The 25,256-nt window shown below is 43.7% G+C and overlaps 1 protein-coding gene across 1 annotated transcript in view; it reads left to right on the top strand.

Annotated features, from left to right (window-relative positions):
- The first annotated feature begins 779 nt into the window (after positions 1–779).
- Positions 780–25,256, top strand: part of CFAP47 (cilia and flagella associated protein 47) — a 649,074-nt gene continuing 624,597 nt past the window's right edge. The window contains exons 1-2 of the mRNA XM_084621504.1: positions 780–958; positions 12,485–12,636. Coding sequence (XP_084477630.1) covers positions 800–958; positions 12,485–12,636 — 311 coding nt within the window. The 5' untranslated portion in view covers positions 780–799. The remainder of the gene's footprint in view (positions 959–12,484; positions 12,637–25,256) is intronic.

Raw genomic sequence — 25,256 nt, 5'->3', positions numbered from 1 at the left:
AGTGTAGACATACCCTTTGTAATTCAGACAAGCTTTTTAACTTTGTCAATTTTGCAGAGACAATCACACTAATTGTGTGAGCTGGCTTCTCCTCTGGTGTGCATGTCAACAGAGATCTTCACTGAATTCCACCTGCAGACTCTCTCTGACTGAGGCTGATATTGGAGATGTAAATAACCCAGCCCAGCTTCATTTTAAGATCCCAGGCTGGATCTGCAGGTCTAGATGTTAGAAAAACAAAATATTTTCTTCTTGTAAAGGAGGCACATTTGATAGGGATATATCCGTGAGAGACAATGAACACAGGACCCCTTAATGCTGTGTTGTAGAGGTATCATTCTGACTGGAGTCACATTTCAAACCCCATCTGCTGCCCCCAAGGAGGCGAACTAGGAATCAAATCTCATATAAAACTCCCCACAGGATCCATCACCCCTGAGAGGGAGAAATGATATAACTCGGGGGGAGGGAATCCTCCCCAGTTCCCAAGGCACTGAGAGGCGGGGGGTCACATGGGGCTGTATGGGCCACACGCCCCCGGCCTGGGCACGGGGGGCTGGCGTTTTAAGGCTGGCACTTGTCTCTGAGTCCCTAGGACGCTGTGAGGTGGGGGCAACTGCGGCTCCGCCCTCAGCCCCGGAGCATCTCGTCCTATTGGTTGGATTGGAAGTTCCGCTCATCATCGCGTCCAATCAGGGTTCTGTTTTCGTTGCCCGGCGACCGTTCCCAAGCGGAGCCGGCTCCTTCAGGCGTGCCGGCGGCGGGCTGCGTTTCCAGGCGCCCGGCGCTGCGCGGGGCCATGGCGGGGCCGCGGGACGTGGCCGGGCTGCGCCTCTGCCCGGCCGAGCTGCGCTTCGTGGACGCGGTGCCCGGGGGCCGGTACCGGGCGCTGCTCAGCGTCCAGAACCTGCAGCCGGGGAGCCGCCGCCTCCAGCTGCTGCCGCCGCGCCGCGCCCAGGTGAGAGGCGGGGCCGGGGGCGTCCCCCGAGGTGCCCCGCGGCGCTGGGCTGCCCCCGCTCGGGAGCCCCTGGGACATGGGAGAGCCGGGGCCGGGGCTGCCCGCGGCGGGTCCCCGCATTCGCTTCGGGCAGGCCGCCGGGACGGGCAGGGGCGGGCTCCGGGCCCGGGGTCATGTTGCAAACTGCTCCCCTGATGCAACGTGCTCCCTTGGCCTGTCCCCATCCTCTGGCCCAAGAGTAGCAAAGGGTGGTGGTGGGGGGAAGGGGGTGTTACATAGGTCACAATTTGCTGGCTCTCGCCTTCTCCCATCTCCTGCACCTGGGGGAGGGGTGGGCGGAGGTAGCAAGTTGTCATGGTTGTGGGGACTCTGTTTTAAATGTGGACACATACATTATATTTTTGTAATTTGAAAGGAAAAAAAACATTTTACAGGGGTAAACTGCAGGGCTATTGTATATTAAACTCTGAAGGTTTTGGATTTTCCTTTGTTTCTTTCCCTTGTAGATGAGAAAATATAGGGGCTATAATAAACATTTAATGTTCCCAAAACACTGAAACTAGTGTAAAGCATTGTAAACAGTCTTTGAAATATGTTTATTATTAATACATTTTAAACGCAAGCTATTAGGCAGAAAATCTGTCTTATAAACACCTTCATTATAACCCCTCCCGCCCTCCAAATCCATTGTCACTGTTACGCAAATTGATCAAGTTTTCAAAACTAAATTTGTACTTACATAAGAACGTACTGGGTCAGACCAAAGGTCCATCAAGCCCAGTATCCTGTCCTTTGACAGTGGCCAATGGCAGATGCCCCAAAGGGAATGAACAGACAGGTTATCATCAAGTGATCCATGCCCTGTCATCCGATCCCAGCTTCTGGCAAACAGAGGCTAGGGACACCATTCCTGCCCATCCTGGCTAATAGCCATTGATGGACCTATCCTCCATGAATCTATTTAGCTCCCTTTTGAACCCCGTTATAGTATTGGCCTTCACAACACCCACAGGCAAGGAGTTCCAGAGGTTGACCGTGCTTTGCATGAAAAAATACTTTGTGTTTTGTTTTAAACCTGCTACCTATTAATTTCATTTGGTGGCCCCTTGTTCGTGTATTATGAGGAGGAGTAAATAACACTTCCTTATTTACTTTCTCTGTACCACTCATGATTTGATAGACCTCTATCATCTCCCCCCTTAGCTGACGCTTTTCCAAGCTGAAAAGTCCCAGTCTTATTAATCTCTCCTCATACGGAAGCCATTCTATACACCTAATTATTTTTGTGGCCCTTTTCTGAACCTTTTCCAATATATTTTTTTGAGATGGGGCAACCACATCTGCATGCAGTATTCAAGGTGTGGGTGTACCATGGATTTATATAGAGGCAATAGGATATTTTCTGTCTTATTATCTATCCCTTTCTTGATGATTCCCAACATTGTTTGCTTTTTTGACTGCTGCTGCACATTGAGTGGATGATTTCAGAGAACTATCCAAGTACTCCAAGATCTCTTTCTTGAGTGGTAACAGCTAATTTATACCCCATCATTGTATATGTATAGTTAGGATTGTTTTCCAATGTGCATAACTTTGCATTTATCGACATTAAATTTCATTTGCCATTTTGTTGCCCAGTCACTCAGTTTTGTCAGATCCTTTTGTAGCTCTTTGCAGTCTTCCTGGGACTTAATTATCTCGAGTAGTTTTGTATCATCTGCAAATTTTGCCACCTCACTGTTTACCCCTTTTTCCGGATCATTTATGAATATGTTAAATAGGACTGGGCTCAGTACAGATCCCTGGGGAGACACCACTATTGATCTCTCTCCATTCTGAAAACTGATTATTCGTACCCTTTGTTGCCTATCTTTTAACCAGTTACCAGTTCATGAGAGCACCTTCCCTCTTATCCCATGACTGCTTATTTTGCTTAAGAGCCTTTGGTGGGGGACCTTATCAAGGGCTTTCTGAAAATCTAAATACACTATATCCCAGGGTAGGCAACCTATGGCACGGGTGCCCAAGGTGGCACGCAAGCTGATTTTTCAGTGGCACTCACGCTACCTGGGTCCTGGCCCCTGATCTGGGGGGGCTCTGCATTTTAAATTTAATTTTAAATGAAGCTTCTTAAACATTAAAAACCTTATTTACTTTACATACAATAGTTTAGTTATAGACTTTTAGAAGACCTAAAAACGTTAATGTATTACTGGCACGTGAAACCTTAAATTAGAGTGAATAAATGAAGACTTGGCACACCACTTCTGAAAGGTTGCCGACTCCTGCTACATCCACTGGATCTCCTTTTTTCGCATGATTGTTGACCCCCTCAAAGAATTCTAGTAGATTGGCAAGGCATGATTTCCCTTTACAAAAACCATGCTGACTATTTCCCAACATTATGTGTCTGACAGTTTCAACTAATTTGCCTGGTACTAAAGTGAGGTTTACTGGCCTGTAGTTGCCAGGGTCACCTCTGGAGCTCTTTTTAAAAATTGGTGTCACATTAGCTATCTTCCAGTCATTTGGTACAGATGTGGATTTAAATGATAGGTTACAGATGACAGTAGTCCTGCAATTTCACATTTGAGTTCCTTCAGAACTCTTGGGTGAATACCATCAGGTCCTGGAGACGTATTACTGTTTATCAGTTTGTTCCAAAACCTCCTCTAATGACACCTCAACTGGGGACAATTCCTCAGATCTGACTCCCAAAAAGAATGGTTCAGGTTTGGGAATCTCACTCACATCCTCAACAGTGAAGACTGATACAAAGAATTCATTTAGTTTCTCCTCAATGGCCTTATATAGTCTTTGAGTGCTCCTTTAGCATCTCGATCATCCAGTGGCCCCACTGGTTGTTTAGCAGGCTTTCTGCTTCTGATGTATTTAAATTTTTTTTTGCTATTACTTTTGGAGTCTTTGGCTGGCTGTTCTTCAGATTCTTTTTTGGTCTTTCTAATTATATTTTTATATTTCATTTGCCAGAGTTTATGCTCTTTTCTATTTCCTCATTAGGATTTATCTTCCACTTTTTAAAGGATGCTTTTTTGCCTCTCACTGCTTCTTTTACTTTGTTGTTTAACCCCGGTGGCTGTTTTTTGGTTCTCATGATTTTTAAATTGGGGTATACATTTAAGTTGAGCCTCTATTCTGGGGTCTTTAAAAAGTTTCCACGCAGCTTGTGGAGATTTTACTTTTGGTACTGTACCTTTTAATTTCTGTTTCACTAACCTCCTCATTTTCATGTAGTTCCCCTTTCTGAAATTAAATGCTACAGTGTTGGGCCGTTGCCGAGTTTTCCCCACCACAGGGATGTTAAATTTAATTATATTATGGTCCAACTATATTCACTTTTTGGACATGATCCTGGGCTCCACTGAGGACTAAATAAAGAATTGCCTGTCCTCTTGTGGGTTCCAGGACCAGCTGCTCCAAGAAGCAGTCATTTAAGGTGTCAAGAAACTTTCTCTCAGCATCCCTTCCTGAGGTGATATGTACGCAGTCAATATGGGGATAGTTGAACTCCCCCATTATTATTATTGAGTTTTTAATTTTAATAGCCTCTTTAATGTCCCTAAGAATTTCAAAGTTACTAACACCATCCTGGTCAGGTGGTCGGTAATATAGTCCTACTGCTATATTCTTATTTTTTCAAGCATGGAATTACTATCCATAGAGATTCTCTATGGTACAATTTAGTTCATTTAAGACTTACTTCATTTGATTCTACGCTTTCTTTCACATATAGTGCCACTCCCCCACCAGCACAACCTGTTCCGTCCTTCCGATATATTTGTACCCTGGTATTACTGTGTCCCATTGATTATCCTCATTCCATCAAGTTTCTGTGATGCCTATTATATCAATATCCTCATTTAATACTAGGCACTCTAGTTTACCCATCTTATTATTTAGACTTCTAGCATTGATATACAAGCATTATATACTTGTTGTTTTTAGGCTCTCCCCATTGAATGATGTAATGGAATGGGACTTTTTTTCATTTGACTGTTTCTCATGAGATCCTCCTTGTATTTTATCATTTTCCATCCTCTCCTCCTTATTAGGACATAGGGAATCTCCATTTATAGGTCCTCCCCTAATGGATGTCCAAACCAAATGCTCCTCCTGAGCTTTGAACTTTGGCACAAACGTATGCATATATTGCCCTCTGATCTTGAAGAGTTGTGTTTTCAGGCTTTCCTCACTGCTAAAGCCAAAGTGACCTCTCACTGTGGTTTTTTTGTCAGAATAGCTCCCGCACCTGAGCTACCAAATAAAAAAGTGATTTTTGTTTTATCAGTGAGCAAAAGACCTAAGTCCCACATTCAAAAAGGGACTTAAGCATTGCAGTGCTCCTGCCTAGACTTTAGGCACCAGGATACTCTCAGAGGAATACCGCTGCAATTCACAAATCCTGAGTTAGGTGATTAAGTTCCCCATATAATGAATGGGGGGGAGGGGAGGTGAGAGGCACCACAGTCGCATCTACAAAAACCAGCTCACTAGACAGGCAGCTGCCAAAGACAGCTTCTGGGAGATGCCAATCAGAGGGATGTGTGCTAAATCCCATCCCCTCACAGAGTTCAGTGCCTAAATCCCCACTGCATGCAGGCACCTAGCTCTGCCTGGCAATCCACGAATGAGAACACCTCTCCTGGGGTCAGGTGGCTTAAGTGCCTAAACTGTTTCTTGAGAGACACACAACAGCCAAAAGGCAAGGAGGTACCCACTTTGTAATACCATGATTAGAGTACTCACCTAGGATGAGGAGGACCCTTGTTCAAATCCTTTATCCCATTCTGCCGGAGTGGCATGGGCGGCAAGTTTTATTGGCCCGTGGTGCCTGGGCACCAGGAATATTCATCTGATTTGTCCCCTTTAACACCAGTGAACAGCAAGGAGTAGACTATAATCTGAAGTAAGGGCAGAGTCAGGGCAGCAGCTTCAGCAGATGTTACTGAACATGCATAGTATCAGCAAAGTGTCAAATTCTGGTGGGGGAGAAGGGGGTGGGTCTGGTGCTACTGCAATACAAATAACTAGTGATAGTAACAAGTGGGGCATCTCACCCCAGGAGTTGGTGTTCTGCAGATGGATGCTGCTGTCTCTGATTTCTGTAGGTGCTGCTCAGTGTTACACCCTTCCTGCCAGTAGGCAGGACTAGACCCCAGATACACAGGCACAGTGCCCACTGCAGCCCTCTGAGGAGATACATGGGGGAAAAGTACCCGAAAGCAGCCTTTTGTTTTTCCAAACTGTCGAATGAATGGGAACTCTTGGCCAAAGCTGTTCCTAGCTGGATGGGTGCTGCTGCCCGGGGAAGTCAACAGTAGGATACACTTCACATACATGAAGCCTGTGTGGTTGAATGCTGCAGGCATAAAGGAGGAGGCCTCCCAACTTGGGGGAGCATTCAAAACTTGTGGAACTGAATAAAGTTGTCCTTGGAGAAGGGAGACTCTTAGTGAAAATCCATGAGTCCTCAGTGGATGATTGTGGGAAGATGAACTAATTCTGAAAATATAGTAAGTTCTTGGGGTCTTTATATGCTGCTCTTGAGAAAGTGCAGGTGGAGTCTATGGGACATTGGGAAAAGGGACTGTTTTCATTTGATTTTAAGTGACAGAGTCACAATTAGCATTAGAAGTGCTTTTGCGGAAAAGAAGCCTCCATGTGTTTGAGACCCATATGGGAGTTGCATATCAAACTAATCTTTGATGGTGAATCCTGCTTATCCTCTCCTGGGTGAAATAACTCAAGTAGGGAGTTTGATTCCCCCCCAAATTGTTTCCTTTCAAGAACTCTGTGAATCCTCTTTCTTTGCCAAATGGTGTCATCCAGATGTGAATCCCTTTGCCACAGGTATGAACATCATGTAAGTGAGGTAGTGTTCCAGAGCAGGCAGGGACTCAAGTTCTGTTAGAATGCTTTCCTTTTTTAATGGGTGGTGGGGCTTATGTATACTGCTCTTTCCTCAGTTTTCAAACTTTTTCCTTTGCTTCTCAAGGTCCTTGAAAAAAAATTGTCAGGACTCAGCTTGAATAGTCATACTTGCTTCAGTATGGACTTGAGAGATCTGTTGCTTCTTGCAAAGAAGCTCCCATTCTTTCTTTATGTCCTGGATCTCTTTTCTTTGGAGAGAGGATAGGTACTGCATCAGTATATCAGTTGTTTACCCTTCCTCATCACCATTGTATCCAAACACCTCAGTTACTAAGGTATTTATCCTCACAACACCACAGTGAGTCAGGGAAATGCTGTTATCGCCATTTTGCAGATGGGAAATGGAGTCACAGATTCAGTGACTTGGTCAAGATCACACAGTATGTTTGAATCAGAACAGGGATTGAGTTAGTTATCCAGTGTCCTGTTTCATAACCTGAACTACAAGCCTCCCCTCCAACTGCTAACATGGTTTCTCTAGTGTGTGACAAAGCTCTGTCCTTGCCTCCATGGGTCCTGCATTTCCTGGCAGATTTCAGTAGTCTCAGAGGCTCACTGTGGCCCTCCACATAACCCTTCTCTCTCTAGAGACAAGGGTCACAGTCTACTGAGCCATTTTCATCATAAGCCAGCAAGGGAGGTGAGGAGAAGTTATCCTTCCTTGCACGGTCTCTGTTGTCTCCCGGTCTCAGTGATTAATCAGGGGGCAAAGGAGAGGGGGAACCCAGGCCCACCCTCTACTCCAGGCTCCAGCCAGGGACCTTAATAGTATCAGCTATGGTAGCTGACCTTTTAGAAACATGACATGTACAATTCCCTGGGCTACTTCCCCCACAGCAGCCCTCACTTCCTCAAGCTCCACTTCACCCTTACCTCAGGGCCTCCTCTCCTTGTGGCTGATCTGGCATGTACTACTCAGTCTCTCCAACAGCACAACTTCCTCCCACAGCTCCTGACATGCACACCCACCTGACTGGCTGGGAGGCTTTTAACTAGTTTCAGTCAGCCCCTGATTGGCTTCAGGTGTCCTAATCAACCTAGCCTTCTCCCTGCCTTCTGGAAAGTTCTTACTTGGCCCCAGGTATCTTAATTGACCTGGAGCAGCTGCCATTTCACTTATTCTGTTACCAGGGATTTGTTTAGCCTGGAGCTCATATGTCTATCTCCCACTACTTTTCTATAGCCATCTGGCCTTGCCCCATCACAAGTGTTGTTTGTTGGAGTGGGGGTGGAGGGTGTCTCTATTCAGTTCTTGAGTAATTGATCTTTTCATCATCATTCTGTGAGGTTACAGTTAACCTTGTCTATAGTGGATGCCTAAATTAAGCATCTAACTCCATACTTAGGCATCTAAAGCACTTCAATAAGTGGTCTTATTTTTTCTGAGATTCTGAGCACCTACCCCTCCATTTAAAATTAGTTACCATCACTTGAGCTAGGAGAATTGGTGACATCCATAATGCTGGATTTCCTTATATCATATTTCACAACAGTAAATTTGTTTTCCAACCGTAGTCTAAGTTTTTCTATACAGTATTCATACTATTCCACTTTCACCAATTTTATTTTGCTCCACATCTTCACTGCTCTGACCTCTTGATTTACTGATGAGGCCAGATTACATGGGCACTCAGTTATTACCTGACTGGAATCAAAGCTGTTCCATAAATAAATTTAATTGATTTTATGCTTTTTTGGAGAGCAAAGCCCAAGACCGTTCTGTTCAAAGACTGCTAAAATGGATAAAGTATATTACAATTTAGCTTTCTTAAAGTATTATATTGCCTCTCATAACTATAGTATCTGAGCGCCTTCCACATAAATCTATAGAATAGTGAAGCCTCTACTGGATTTCATGGAAACTTTGGCACTTCTCACTTTACAGGGTCAGAAACTCTGCTTGAGGTATCTGTAGTTTGTTTTTGGGAGATGGGGTTGGGAATAAAAGTGATGTTCAAACGGTGAGTATCACCTATAGAGGAAAGCTTTTTAATGTTTCTCAAAGATGTTCAGACTCTGGATTTGCCTGATCTCTTCTAGAAAATTGTTCCATAGCCAATTCCCTTCAACAGAAAATGGTTTGTCCTTCGTTCTCATATGCCTTGTACTGTGCTTAGTGATCGGCATTGTCCTAGAGGAGCACAGCTGTTGCAGTGGTTCATATATCAAAGCGTGACCTATGATTTAGTCAAGGCTTGTGTGATGGGTTCCCCCTGGGGTGCCACCTGGAATTGGGGTACCACTGAGCCCCTGACCCACCAGCCTGGGCTCCCTTTCACATTGTACTGCTGTGACAAGCTGCAAAAACCTCCAGCCTGCACTTTCACTAGCATACATACAGGTAGGGACACACCCAGCTGCAGTTACATGCAAGCTGTCTGACCAGCCCCTGCATAGGAAGGCTACAGCTAAGGCAACTCCCAGCTCCCCAGGCACACACCCCTTCTGGAATATAAGCCCAAAATTATACAGTCTTGTGCTATACAGGGAACTGTACAGCATAAGCTCATAAAGTTTGCCCCCTCCCTCAATGTGGAGAGGAATATTCAACAGCTTTTACCCCTTGAGCTAAGATTCCCATACGCTTTGCTCCAGCTCACTGGTTTAGATAAAGCAAAAACCAGTTTATTAACTACAGAAGATAGATTATAAGTGATTAGCTAGCAAATAAACAAAAACACAAACGAAGCTTAATATACTAAATAAATTGGATATGAGTTAGCAGATTCTCACCCTAAGAGATGATGCAAGCAGGCTGCAGGTTCTTAAGGGGCAAGCTGCACTTGCTTTTCAGCTTGGAATCCCCATGTGTTTCATTTACAGGCTAGACATTCCTTTAGCCTTGGTCCAGCACTTCCCCCAGTTCAGTCTTTGTTCCTCAGGTGTTTCCAGGAGTCATCTTGTGTGGGGAGTGAAGAACACCAGATGATGTTACTCCCTGCCTTATATAGGTTTTGCATATGGCAGGAACCCTTTTTTTCAAAGCTTGGTTCACAGACCAGTCTGTGGAAAAATACTGACATCCCAAGATGAAGTCCAGCATCATGTGGTCTGATCACGTGTCCTTAGAGTCATAGCAGCCATTACTCACAGGCTGTTTGGAGTGTTCTCAGGAAGGCTCATCACCAGGTGGGAGATAAGCTTCTCCTCAGGCCTATTGTTTTTCTTAATGGCCCATTGCTCTGAATAGGCCCTTCCCCACTCACTATCTAGACCAAGGGTTCTCAAACTTCATTGTACCACAACTCCCTTCGGACAACAAAAATTACTACAGGACCCCAGAAGCGGAGACTGAAGCCTAAGCCCCACCACTCCAAAGCACAAGGGATTCAGCCCCAGGCAAGGGGCCTGTAACCTACTCTGTCATCCAGGGGCTCAGGCTTTGGCTTTGGCTCTGGCTCCATCCAGGCCCCAGCAACTCAAAGCCAGCCCTGGCGACCCCATTAAAATGGGGTCACGACCCACAGTTTGAGAACCACTTATCTAGACTGAACGCATCTTATCTGGTGGGCGTTATCCAGGTGTAACTACATTTGAAATACATACACATAGTCAATATTCATCACTTCAGATACAAAAAGATATAACCATACAAATAGGGTAATCATATTCAGCAAATCATAACTTTTTTCAAAGACACCTCACATGACTTATCTTTCATAAAATTCATCATAATTACATCATAATCATATAATAGTATCACTATGAAGAATATGGGGTGCAGTGTCACAGCATGATCCATTCATTCCTTTGACAAGGCGTTAAATGGGCATCAGAAGTTGACTAGGAGTGAAGGGACTTGAGCCCAAGCCTGATCTGCTTACAGTGATCTGAGCCATGAAGAAGGCAGGCAGCTTTACTTTGTCCCAGATGCAGCCTGTGCATCATTTTTCACATTCAACCAGAGGCAGATTAAGATTTCCTGGGCCAGAGCAAGTGGGGGGCTCTCTTTGCCCCTTCCCTGGGGCCCCGCCACATTCCATCCAGGGTTCCTTCCCCACCCCTTCCGTCTCCCACTGCGGCCCTTGCAACCCGTTCGCTCCTTTCTGTTCCCTCCCTCCATGGCCCTGTGACTGGAGGAGCTCTGTCCTCCACTACAGCCCTGGGCCTCATTGGGGAGTGAGAGCTCCCCAGGCCCTGAAGCTGCAGCAGGTAGTGAGAGCTCCTCCAGTCCTGGTGCTGCAGGGGGTCCTGGTGCTGTGGTTTCCCCGCCACCCCCTACACGTCTGCAGGGGACCGGGGTTGGGGTGCTGTGGCTTCTCCTGCCCTACTTGCCTGATGCTTCTGCCGGAGAGCAGGGTCGGGTGTTGGGGGCTTCCCCTGCCGCCCCATGGCTTCTACCAGGGATGTGGTCATGGGGTGCTGGGGCTTCCCGCGCTGCTGTCGGGGAGTGGAGTTGGCCTGTGGGGGCTTCCCCCACACGGTGGCCAAGTATCTGGGCTTCTGAACTCCTGGTTGTGGATTTTTTATGGGACGCCTGTCAGTTGGCCAGGGTCCCTGGGCATGGGCCCCCTCAGCCCAGTGGCTAATCCATCACTGCATTCATCTTAAGATTTATGATGATCTAGCTGACCAGAAAAGCCAAGACTCCATTCTATGAGATGAAGAGTGGCCACCCTTGTTTACATATGTAATATACTATTCCCTAAAATTGGCAAAGTTACTATTGGAGCTCAGTTCATACTTTCACTAGGAAATATTGGCTTGACTTGGAGGCTAATACCTTGGTCAAAATCCTAGGTCCCATCCCTACTGCCTGAGAATTCCTGCTGGGATTTCTACTAGGTTGCTCAACATGTCCCCTACTCAGGGGAGTATGTGTAGGGAGAGGGGAGGCAGGTGGAGGTGTCTCAAACTTTTTATATTGGCTTCTGGTCAATACACATGTGACAAGTTTGCAACCCAAGAGAGATGTGCAAAAGAGAAAAAAGATGTACTCCCTCAATATTGATTTTTTTGGGTCCCTCTTCCTTCTCAGGGTCTAATCCGATTCTCATTGAAGTCAGTGGGAGACTTTCCACTGAGCTGAGTCATCTCCTCATTGAATAACTAACTGTACTGTGTGCCTTTACAGTTGTGCATGTGTTTCCCAAGGAAAACTAGAATGAAACTGCTCTGATTCTTGGCACTTTAACTGCTACTCATAAGGTTTTGAATAATAACGAGGAAACTGATCAAAGTCTTCATAATTTTGCCTTTGTTGTTTGGGAAAGCTAATAGCAGCAGCAGAGGCAATGGAGCTCTATGTCTGCAGAGTCAGGAAGATAGCAGTGCATTGGTTCACATTTGGTAGCTTATCCTCTCAGCCATCAAGACTAGAAATAATACAGTGTTAAAAGAAATTTAATTTTTGCAGAAATCAAAATTTCAGTATTCTAGCTTACTATATTATCAGGAAACGCCTTCTACTTGCCAGTGGTGAATAGTGAGTGGAATTTTAAAGCTGTTGATCATAATGTTAATTAAATAGGTGAACTCCAACATATTATGCTGAAATATACTGATATACAGAGGTTTCTCTAGAAATATTTAAAAATTGATTTAAATATCGCTGGTTTTTTTTTTTCATTGTAGTTTAAATTGATTGTGGAAAATCCAGATAAACCTGTTCCATCTGGTCTTCAAGTTACAGCTACTGTGGAATATCATCCTGACAGTGAGGAGGACCTTCAAGATAGACTACTTCTTTTGGTAGAAAAAGATGTAATTGAGATCCCGCTGATAGGGTATGGTATTTAAAAGTACATAAACTGCTGATTATATTTTCATTTTACTCGAAAGGGAAGTATGCTAATACATATCACCATGTATACTGATGTAACTAATTTGTTATCTGAATTTTGAAAACAAATGGTGAATTTCTTTGGAAAGGTAAGTTTCTGATTTTTAAGAATGTCACATAGGTAGGATGTTCATTTTGGTGTTGTCTCTTGATGTTGACAAAGGACTTAAATTTTGATCAAGTGTACTCAGTCTTCATAGTTAAGAAACTGGAGTGGTTTGGGCTCACATCTGTGCTCTATATTTTTAGGCTATGATGGTTTTCATGATAAATGGCTTTCTCAGATACTTTCCAATTGTATAATTGGAATTGAACGGGATGGCCTTTTTCTTCCCTGAATATACTCACTATTTCAGTCAGTGATTTTGTGCATATAGTTATGACTGGATTATAGTGAAGCATTTCTTCCTCAATTTTTGTAAATATTTTAAAAATTTATAATGGGGTCTCAGATTATAGGATAATCTATACCAAATTGGAACCTATGCTTTTGAAAAAAATAGCATCCACAGTCATAAACAACTGAAAACAATAGTCGTTGTAAAATGATTACTAACCTAAAAAATGACCTGAACAGGCAGTAATGGATTCCCTTTCAGAATAAGTGGTATTCAAACCATTAGATAAAAACCTCACTCTTTGAGAGTTCTGTCAAGAAGTAGGCAGGATATTTGGCTGCTTCATCCAGGCTATGCTTATCCCATCACTTCTTCATCTTTGCTCATCTGTCACTTCTTTCTACTCTTCTCTGATCTGCTTCTCTTCCATTTAAAAATGTTTTCAATTTGATGTTATACGAGTATTAAAGCATGATAGAAACTGATTGTCTTCCTTCAGGCTTCCAAATTCAGTGTAAATAAAGTTGTCACTTTTTATCAAGATGGTAGCCACCAAGAGGAGACTCAGAAATGGCAATTTAAGTTAGGAATTATATTTTCATTTGTAGTTGTAAGTACTTTATGAGCAACAGTCCCAAAATTTAAAACAGTGCATTAAAGAAATGGCCACAGTTTTTTCTGAACTTACTCATGCATTCTGTCTTTAAACATATGAAAGTCCGGCCATGTTTTTGTTTGTGAATAGGAAAAGCTTCAGCTAAAACATCCATACACTAAATGAGGGCAAAATTTTTGAGTATAGCACATCTCCCAGAATGGTCTCCAAATCTTACAGTTCATTTATTCAGACTAAGCATGTAATTTTAGTTCCACATCTTCGTCTGAGCCAAAAATTGCTTTGCTGTTACAGAACAGACTAAGAGCTAAATTCTTGTTCTATTATCTGTTCCCAGACTCAGGAAGTCGACTACTTGTTCTGTAATCAAGAACTGTTCAATGTTGACCAAATTAAATGTGAACGCCAAAAATGTCATTCTTTGGCTAATGTTTCTTGACTGGATATAAAACATAAACGTTTCAAAGAGATGATAATTTCTGGTTGAGTCCTGTATTTTAAATCCTGTTTTTAAACTGTAGCAGTCTGAACTTTGAGTTACACGTCAAGGAGTGACTAAGACATTATGTGGTAGATGCTGAAACTACTATTTCTATTTGTCCCACATAAAATGAAGGAACATCTGGATATCTTTTAAGTCTGTGTGAACCATTCACTGTAGTGGTTGCAGAATGGTCTCTATACACATCCTTCTAAAGTAGGAAATGGCAAATTGGGTGTCTAGGAAACAAATTGGATTTTGTTACCTGTCTGTTTTTCTTGCAGGTAAAACCTCCTCCTGCTTGAGGTTCTAGATAGCCTTTTGGAAGGCAATACTACTACAGTAAAAGCACTTTACCAACTGGAAAGCTCTAGAAACCAGCATTTCTGATATCTCCCAATACAAATCTTCAGTAGGGTTGCCACATGACCAGTTTTTGACCAGAATGCACAGAAGGATCTCTACCTGGCTCTGTGTGGCTCCCCGGAAGCGGTGACATGTCTCTGCTGCTCCTAGGTCGAAGAATGGCCATGGGAGCTCTGTGCGCTGCCCCCACCTTGCCCTGAGTGCTGGCTCCACAGCTTTCATTGACTGGGAACAGCGACCAATGGGAGCTGCAGGGGTGGCGCCTATGGACAGAGGCAGTGTGCAGAGCTGCCTGGCCACACCTTCTCCTAGGAGCAGCAGGGACATGTCGCCGCTTCCGGGGAGCCGCCTGGATCCAGCACCCGAAACCTCTCCCACATACCAAGTTTCTACCCCAAGCTCCCTCCTTCACCCAAACTCCCAGAGCCTGCACCCCCTCCTGTGCCCCAGCCCCGAGAACCCTCCCACACCCAAACTTCCTCCCACCATTGGTAAGTATAATTCTTAGTTAATCGGAATTTTTGTCTCTGGCACCCACTCCACCTCCAACATGCCAGATAACAAAGCTTTTACTGTAGTAACTTCTGGAAAGGAATCTGAGTATCATACATAAAACCCAGAGAATTTTTGTAATTTTTTTTCATTGTGAAGTTCAAAATTTAACTGACTGTCTGCAGAAAAGATCTACAGAATAATGCATATTACTCAGTGAATGTGTCCCTGAAGAAGGAATAAACTTTGTGGTCTTTATTTTTGAAAAAGTCTGTTTCTTCTCAAGGGTAATAATGTTGGTTGCGCTGGTGTCAGGTTTTTTTGTTGACAAGTAATTTTTTTTTAAATTGTTCCATTCAGCACTGCTGTATTCTTTGTAAACTTATTGATGCAATTTTAGTCTGTAGTTCGTCATAAATCAGAATGTGAGAGAATACTATATAGAGAGTTTATTTTCATTGTCTGCTTAGCGGAGCTAAAATTGTAAATATGAATGTGGCCCTGAGATTTTTCAGCATTTCAGAGCATTAAAAGAAACATTCTAATGGAATCTCAGGTAACTAGAATTTATATATTTTGCATAAGACCATGAAAAGGACCTGGCACTTGTTGGAGTACTTGATCTGTCAGAGTTAAATGGCTATTATCTGCCTTTAATATTTTATTTCCTTTTGTGGTTGTTGAGTGAGAAACACCTTCCCCATTGGTCTATCCCTGATCTGCTATATCTGAAGCAATTCTCTGTACAGATATATGAATTCAATTTTTGCTACTTATGGTGTGGTTTGAAGAAGATTGATACAAGCACCAAGTCTAATCTGAGGGTTTTGGAGAAAAGTTGCAGTCTGGAACAACCTTTTAAAAATTAATTTATGAAGAGAGGATTTTATATAATAAAATGGGAAAAATATGGGCAGGTTCAGATCATCTCTCTGGAGCACTACCCATTATGGCTGGCTAAATTTCTTAATAAAACAGTTTTAGTAAAGACTAGAATCTTCTGAAATATCACTCCTGAAAGCTTTTTTAATATACATTTATTTCAGGCAAACATTTAGTAAGGAAGATATACAGATGACTAAATCTTAAAATATTTTTTCTTACAACTGAAGTTAAATAGGTATAAAGAGTGAATTTAGAAGGAATGGAGTGTGTGGTTGTCTCCAAGAAACATCTAATTCAGAGATTTTACTGGCCCTTTGATAAGGACCTTAAAGTTGTATTTTCTAAATACCAGTCCTGCAAATGTGACCTGAGCTGTGCCAATCAAACCGGGTAATGTCCATCTCACATACTGTCATAGGGGTTTTGCAGGCCAAACTATGTGCTTGGCTACATCTGTGCAGCACCATAATCTCCAGATTATGCCCTCCACGACACATGTATAATATTGCAAGCACTTGTCGGGGAGTGGGGTTGTTTTTGTTCTTTCAAAAGATTTATGTGAAAATATTTTTGGATTTTGTTGCAATTTTTTTTATTAAGTTTTCAGGTTTTCTTAAAAACAAACCATTTTTTTGACCAAAAATGAAATCTTTTTTTTAATGAAAACCTGAAAAAAATTATTGGAAATAGGATAGTTCCTATGGAAATGCCCAATTTGACAAAACAATTTTTTTTGGGGAAAAAAATGTTTTGAATGAAATATTTTGACCAGATCTACAAATTACCTTTAAATGAGTTTGCTCAGGCGGCACTGGAAGCATAATCTGCAGCTTCATATGAACAAAGTTATAGACATGTTCTTAACTGCTTTGTAGAATCAAGGCCTAAATATTTCTCTTTCTATACCATATATATTATTATTTTAGCTTTTGGGATTTCCTCCTTGCCAGTTCCATGCAGATGACTTAAATTTTATTTAAATAAACTTAGATGTTAACCTTGCATGTGAACTTTTATCTAATACAATATATGTGTAAAGATAAATAAACATGAGATTGAAATTTACTTGATCTCCCTAGACCATTAACCTTCTCTTATTGAACTGTGTCCAACACTACCATTTCCCCCAACTCATTTGTTGTCTTTATACCACTGTATTATGGGACAATACATGTGCTTAAATGCATTACAGGGTTGAGGGCTTCAGCTGTGAGAGAGTACATAATTCTCAGGTAGTGTCACAGGCATAAAAAGAAACTTTCCTAAATTGGAATTAATTACATTGCCCTTTTGCTGTTACCCCAGTCATCAGCCTTAACTGTTGGTGATATAGTGCACTCCGTTTTTACAATGATAAAACAGAAACAATTTATTTGATGGTGGTCCGAATTTATCCCTGGTGTAACTCCATTTTTTTTTCTAATAGAGTTAAAGCAGGAGTGAATTCGGTCTAATAGGTTTTAATCAAATTTAAATGATAGTACTCTGTGTAAAATATGCAATTGGACTAGAAACCTTATGCCCTAAATCAGAGAAAAATGAAGCAAATGAACAGAAATTTGATTTGTTGTAAAACATTAAGCAGTTATTTGAATGGTACAGAATCCTTTAGGAAATCAAAAAAACTATTCCTATCTTTTCAACAACTTGACCTTTCCATCATAAAACACACAGGAATTAATAGATAGTCTTTTCCCTTAAAGAATCTCTTCAGTGTCACAAAATATCTTCTGATTCATATGCATTCCAGAAGAAGTGTAGCTGGTTCCTGAGTGGAATTAGACAAGATTCTAATGTCTTTCATATTTCTGAAGGAACTTCTTGGAAGAACTGTAGAATACTTAAAATGTATTATAGATGTACTTTAAAGTTGTAAACAAGTTAACTGTCTCCCTGTACTTATTTCATGTCCTAATAGTCCAGTTTATTGCTTCCTAGAATTTACTACTTTGACAGTTTATCATGTTGCAAGGGAGCAAGGTATTTAAAAAAAAAATTGTTTTTGCAACATCCGTGAGAGCATTTTCTCAGGATGGATTTCCTGTCTTTCTCCAATCTATACTAGCCTATATTTTTGTCTGTTTCCTTTAATTCAAAAAGTATAAGGTGCAGACCACACTAAATTTGCGACTTGATGTAGCATGAGACATAGCAAAGCAAAGTCCTTATTTCTTGATATTGGCATGAAATTCTCTCTATGCTATGCTGAGAATAAAAACAGAGTTATTCCTAAAAATGGCTCTCTCACCTGCCAATAGGTGGAGAGAAACAGTGTGGTAACAGAAACTATGAAAGGTAGTATTGGGACATGAAAAAGGACTAATCTCTTTCAGTTGTGTTGAATACCTTACCAATTAAGAAGCTACTTGGGGATGAATCATCATTCTCATAACATCAGACCTCCAGATTCATGTCAGTAAACATAATTATTCTCCAAACAGTAATAAAGCTGGTACCTCTCCGTACCACTGGTTAGAGCAGCTAAGAAATCGTGTTGGTGCAGAACTGGTATCTGTAAAACAAGTGACATCGCTGCTAGGATTTTGTTTGAGTAGTGGAATTATGAGAAATTTTACAGATGTATAGTTCTTAGAGTAGAGGCATCCCTGTATTCCACTTAGGTATATGTGTGCTGGGACCAGAGAATTTTGCAGAGCAGTCCATGAGGAGGGGTGAGATTCACACCTTTTGGCCATAGCCGCTCTCCTGGCTATAAGAGTCAACACGGCCCCAATCTCCTTCAGTTCCTTTGTACTGCTTGTGGCTGGAGTTGGAGCTCTGTGTAGTCTTAACCTCACATTCTCTCATTAGTTCAGGTGGTTTTTTTTTTACTAGTTATATATAGTTAACAGTACCCATAGTGTAGTTAGATTAGTGTTAGTTGTATTTAGTTAAGTGTTTCTGCATGTTGCCCTCACTGAGTTTAAATATTATCCATCTTGTGGGGGAACAATCCCTAGCAACAATCTGCATGCACAGTTCTTGTTGTGTTTGGGCGAAGTCCACATCAAGGAGCTGTGATTGATCTGTAGATCATTCAAGAAACAGACATTTGGACACTTCAACCAGAGTTATGTCTTCTGTAGTGACCAGGAGAAGGACACCCTGGTTGCAGAATTTGGGCATTGCTCCCAGTGTGCAGCAGACCATACAGGATTTGCCCTTTGATGACCAGGTGTTCTTTTTAGGTAAGACGGATGAGATCTTGCATATCTTTGAGGATTCTAGGGCCATTCTACGTTCCTTGGGGGTGCATACACCGTCAGTGCAGCTGTGCTACTTAGGTGACCAACAGCAACAATAATACTGTCCACAGTGCACCTTTGGGCAGCCTTTTCCTCCCTGGTGACAGAGGGATAGCCCCACAAAGGGCCATAGGTCCCAGAGGAGGCAGTCAGGTCTGGAGTTCAGCCAATTGACACAGCCTCCCCTGGCGCCTCCAAGTGACAACTTTGACTCCTTGGTCCAGAGTAGTGGTCTGGTCATCACTCCCCTTACCCTGCCTCCATCTGGGGACAGGTTAGCTCACTTCTACAATATCTGGGACTCGACGACAGCTGGGTCCTAAGCACCATCACATCAGGCTATACTATCTAGTTCCTCTCCACTCTTCTCCCCCTATCCCTCTTCAGGGACTCCTCTCATGAGATATTGCTCCTTGAGCAGGACTGCTCCTTGCTGTCCTTGGGAGTGGTGGAGCAAGTTCTTCTGGAACACCAGTGTCAGGGCTTCTATTCCCAGTACTCTCTCTTTGGTTTGGGAACCAGGAAGTAAGACTTGTTCTCGACGTCCACAGCCTCCTCAAATAAATCAGATACATGAGGTTGCGTATGGTCATCTTGTCAACTATTCTCCCTGTGTTGACTCGGAATGACTGCTCAGAACCTTCAGGATGCTTACTTCCATGTGGCGATTTTTCCCAAGCCATGGAAGATTTCTCTGGTTCATCACAGCAAACCACTGTTTTCAGTACACAGTTCTTCCCTTTGGGCTGTCTTCTGCCCCCAGGAGTTTTACCAAATGTATGGTCAGAGTTGACAGCATACTTCAGGAAGAAGGGAATTCATGTCTTCCTCTATCTGGATGCCTTGCTACTCAGGCGCGGGTCCAAGGGAAGAAGTCTTTTCTCACATACATATCACACTGCACTTACACAACTGTCTAGGCCTCATTCTAAACACAGGAAGGTCAACACTGGTCCCAACACAGAACTATATCACTGGTAAGTTACCTTTTTTGGAGGTGGGGATATAAAAACCGTAATAGTTAATTGATTTTAAAATATTGGCATTTACAGAATGTGTCCATTTCAGAAAATTCCCCTTCCATTCTTCACATAACTGTGACCACTGCTTATTATACTAATCATAATAGTCTCACTGATACCTCTGTGCTCTCTCCTGTCTGTTCATTGGATCCACTTGTTGTCTCTTGTAGTAAAGTTAAGCTCTGATCTGGTAATGGACTGTGCGTTGGCAGACTGCTCTGCTCCTGTGAAGCCCCATTCACTTTGGTTGGGGAGTCATAGAATCATAGAAAAGTAGAGTGGAAGGGACTTCAGGAAGTCATCTAGCCCCCTGCACTGTTGCAGGACAAAGTAAACCAGCACCATCCCTGAGAGGTGTCTGTCCAACATATTCTTAAAAAACCTCCAGTGGTGGAGATTCCATGTTCTTAAAAAAAAAACCTCCCTTGGAAGTCTATTCCAGGGTTTAACTATGCTTATAGTTAGAAAGTTGTTCCTAATATGTAACCTTCATTTCCATGGCTGCAGATTAAGCCCATTATTTCTTAACCTACCTTCAGTGAATGTGGGAAAACAATTTTTCACAGTCCTCTTTATAACTGCACTTAATGTATTTGGAGGCTATCTGTCTCCTCCTGCCCTTCTTTTCTCAGACTAAACATGACCAGTTTTTTTTAACCTTTCGTAGGTCAGGGTTTTCTAAATCTTTTATCATTTTTGTTGCTCTCCTTCGGCCTCTTTCCAATTTGTCCACATCTTTCCCAAAATGTGGCAGCTAAAATTGGACACAGTATTCCAACTGAGGCCTCACCACTGCCAAGTAGAGTGGGACAGTTACCTCCCATGTCTTACAGCATTCCTGTTCACACAACCCAGAATGACACTAGCCTTTTTTGCAGCTGCATCATGTTGCTGGCTCGTATTCAATTTGATAGCCACTAAAACACACAGCAGTACTACCACCTGCACCGTCATTTCCCATTTTGCGGTTGTGCATTTCATTTTTCCTTCCTCAGTGAAGTACTTTGCACTTGTCTTTATTGAATTTCATCTTGCTGAATTAAGACCAATTCTCCAATTTGTCAAGATGATTTTGAATTCTGATCATGTCCTCCAAAGTGCTCGTACCAGCTCCCAGCATGGTGTCATCTGCAAATTTTATAAGTACTCTGTCCACTCAGTTATCCAAGTCATTAATGAAGATACTGAACAGCACAGGACCTAGGACTGACCCCTGTGGGACTTCATTAGGTATTCCCACCCAGTTTGACAGCAAACCATTTAAAACTACTCTTTGAAAGAAAGTACTCAATCAGTTGTGATCCCACCTTATAGTAATTTCATCTAGACCACATTTCCCTAGTTTATTTATGAGAATGTCATGTGTGACTGTGTGAAAAGACTTCCTAAAATGAAGACATATCAAGTCTATTAATTCCCCACTAGGCTGTAACCTTGTCAAAGAAGGATATTAGGTTGGTTTGGCATGATTTGTTTTTGACAAATCCACGCTGGCTCTTCCTTCTTAACGTGTTATCCTCCAGATGCTTACAAATGGATTGCTTAATAAATTGTTCCAGCATCTTTCCAGGTAGTTAAGTTAGGCTGACTGGTCTATAATTCCCCAGGTCCTCTTTATTGTCCTTTTTAAAGAAAGGTACTGTGTTTGCCCTTTTCCATTCTTCTGGGACCTCACCTGTTCTCCAAGAGTTCTCAAAGATCATTGCTAAGCCCTGGTCTACACTAGGACTTTAGGTCGAATTTAGCAGCGTTAAATCGATTTAAACCTGCACCCGTCCACACAGTGAAGCCCTTTATTTCGACTTAAAGGGCTCTTTAAATCGATTTCCTTACTCCACCCCTGACAAGTGGATTAGCGCTTAAATCGACGTTCCCAGCTCGAATTTGGGGTACTGTGGACACAATTCGATGGTATTGGCCTCCGGGAGCTATCCCAGAGTGCTCCATTCTGACCGCTCTGGACAGCACTCTCAACTCAGATGCACTGGCCAGGTAGACAGGAAAAGAACCGCGAACTTTTGAATCTCATTTCCTGTTTGGCCAGCGTGGCAAGCTGCAGGTGACCATGCAGAGCTCATCAGCACAGGTGACCATGATGGAGTCCCAGAATCGCAAAAGAGCTCCAGCATGGACCGAACGGGAGGTACGGGATCTGATCGCTGTTTGGGGAGAGGAATCCGTGCTATCAGAACTCCGTTCCAGTTTTCGAAATGCCAAAACCTTTGTGAAAATCTCCCAGGGCATGAAGGACAGAGGCCATAACAGGGACCCGAAGCAGTGCCGCGTGAAACTGAAGGAGCTGAGGCAAGCCTACCAGAAAACCAGAGAGGCGAACAGCCGCTCTGGGTCAGAGCCCCAAACATGCCGCTTCTATGATGAGCTGCATGCCATTTTAGGGGGTTCAGCCACCACTACCCCAGCCGTGTTGTTTGACTCCTTCAATGGAGATGGAGGCAATACGGAAGCAGGTTTTGGGGACGAAGAAGATGAGGAGGAGGAGGAGGTTGTAGATAGCTCACAGCAAGCAAGCGGAGAAACCGGTTTTCCCGACAGCCAGGAACTGTTTCTCACCCTAGACCTGGAGCCAGTACCCCCCGAACCCACCCAAGGCTGCCTCCTGGACCCAGCAGGCGGAGAAGGGACCTCTGGTGAGTGTACCTTTTAAAATGCTATACATGGTTTAAAAGCAAGCATGTGAAAGGATTACTTTGCCCTGACATTTGCGGTTCTCCTAGATGTAGTCCTAAAGCCTTTGCAAAAGGTTTCTGGGGAGGGCAGCCTTATTTCGTCCTTCATGGTAGGACACTTTTATCACTCCAGGCCAGTAACACATACTCGGGAATCACTGTAGAACAAAGCATTGCAGTGTATGTTTGCTGGCATTCAACCAAAATCCGTTCTTTCTCTCTCTGTGTTATCCTCAGGAGAGTGAGATATAATTCATGGTCACCTGGTTGAAATAGGGTGCTTTTCTTCAGGGACACTCAGTATAGCCCATTCCTGCTGGGCTGTTTGCCTGTGGCTGAACAGAAATGTTCCCCGCTGTTAGCCACAGGGAGGGGGGAAGGTTGAGGGGGTAGTCACGCGGTGGGAGGAGGCAAAATGCGACCTTGTAACGAAAGCACATGTGCTATGTATGTAATGTTAACAGCAAGGTTTACCCTGAAAGAGTGTAGCGACTGTTTTATAAAATGTGTCTTTTTAAATACCGCTGTCCCTTTTTTTTTCTCCACCAGCTGCATGTGTTTCAATGATCACAGGATCTTCTCCTTCCCAGAGGCTAGTGAAGCTTAGAAAGAAAAAAAAACACACTCGCGATTAAATGTTCTCCGAGCTCATGCTGTCCTCCCACACTGACAGAGCACAGACGAATGCGTGGAGGCAAATAATGTCAGAGTGCAGGAAAGCACAAAATGACCGGGAGGAGAGGTGGAGGGCTGAAGAGAGTAAGTGGTGGGCTGAAGACAGGGCTGAAGCTCAAATGTGGCGGCAGCGTGATGAGAGGAGGCAGGATTCAATGCTGAGGCTGCTGCAGGACCAAACCAGAATGCTCCAGTGTATGGTTGAGCTGCAGCAAAGGCAGCTGGAGCACAGACTGCCACTGCTGCCCCTCTGTAACCAACCGCCCTCCTCCCCAAGTTCCATAGCCTCCACACCCAGACGCCCAAGAACGCGGTGGGGGGGCCTCCGGCCAACCAGCGACTCCACAACAGAGGATTGCCCAAAAAAAAGAAGGCTGTCATTCAATAAATTTTAAAGGTGTAAACTTTTAAAGTGCTGTGCTTAAAGTGCTGTGTGGCATTTTCCTTCCCTCCTCCACCACCCCTCTTGGGATACCTTGGTAGTCATCCCCCTATTTGTGTGATGAATGAATAACGAATGCATGACTGTGAAGCAGCAATGACTTTATTGCCTCTGCAAGCGGTGATTAAAGGGAGGAGGGGAGGGTGGTTAGCTTACAGGGAAGTAGAGTGAACCAAGGGGCGGGGGGTTTCATCAAGGAGAAACAAACAGAACTTTCACACTGTAGCCTGGCCAGTCATGAAACTGGTTTTCAAAGCTTCTCTGATGCGTACCGCGCCCTCCTGAGCTCTTCTAACCGCCCTGGTGTCTGGCTGCGCGTAACCAGCAGCCAGGCGATTTGCCTCAATCTCCCACCCCGCCATAAACGTCTCCCCCTTACTCTCACAGATATTGTGGAGCACACAGCAAGCAGTAATAACAGTGGGAATATTGGTTTCGCTGAGGTCTAAGCGAGTCAGTAAACTGCGCCAGCGCGCCTTTAAACGTCCAAATGCACATTCTACCACCATTCTGCACTTGCTCAGCCTGTAGTTGAACAGCTCCTGACTACTGTCCAGGCTGCCTGTGTACGGCTTCATGAGCCATGGCATTAAGGGGTAGGCTGGGTCCCCAAGGATCCATATAGGCATTTCAACATCCCCAACAGTTATTTTCTGGTCTGGGAAGAAAGTCCCTTCCTGCAGCTTTTGAAACAGACCAGAGTTCCTGAAGATGCGAGCGTCATGCACCTTTCCCGGCCATCCCACGTTGATGTTGGTGAAATGTCCCTTGTGATCCACCAGAGCTTGCAGCACTATCGAAAAGTACCCCTTGCGGTTTATGTACTCAGCGGCTTGGTGCTCTGGTGCCAAGATAGGGATATGGGTTCCATCTATATCCCCACCACAGTTAGGGAATCCCATTGCAGCAAAGCCATCCACTATGACCTGCACATTTCCCAGGGTCACTACCCTTGATATCAGCAGATCTTTGATTGCGTGAGCTACTTGCATCACAGCAGCCCCCACAGTAGATTTGCCCACTCCAAATTGATTCCCAACTGACCGGTAGCTGTCTGGCGTTGCAAGCTTCCACAGGGCTATCGCCACTCGCTTCTCAACTGTGAGGGCTGCTCTCATCCTGGTATTCATGCGCTTCAGGGCAGGGGAAAGCAAGTCACAAAGTTCCATGAAAGTGCCCTTACGCATGCGAAAGTTTCGCAGCCACTGGGAATCGTCCCAGACCTGCAACACTATGCGGTCCCACCAGTCTGTGCTTGTTTCCCGAGCCCAGAATCGGCGTTCCACAGCATGAACCTGCCCCATTAGCACCATGA

Source organism: Lepidochelys olivacea (genome assembly GCF_965140295.1).
Source record: "Lepidochelys olivacea isolate rLepOli2 genome assembly, chromosome: 1".
In the NCBI taxonomy this organism is placed as follows: domain Eukaryota; kingdom Metazoa; phylum Chordata; order Testudines; family Cheloniidae; genus Lepidochelys; species Lepidochelys olivacea.
Note: the sequence above shows the minus strand (reverse complement) of the source record. Positions and strands in the feature narration are given on the sequence as shown.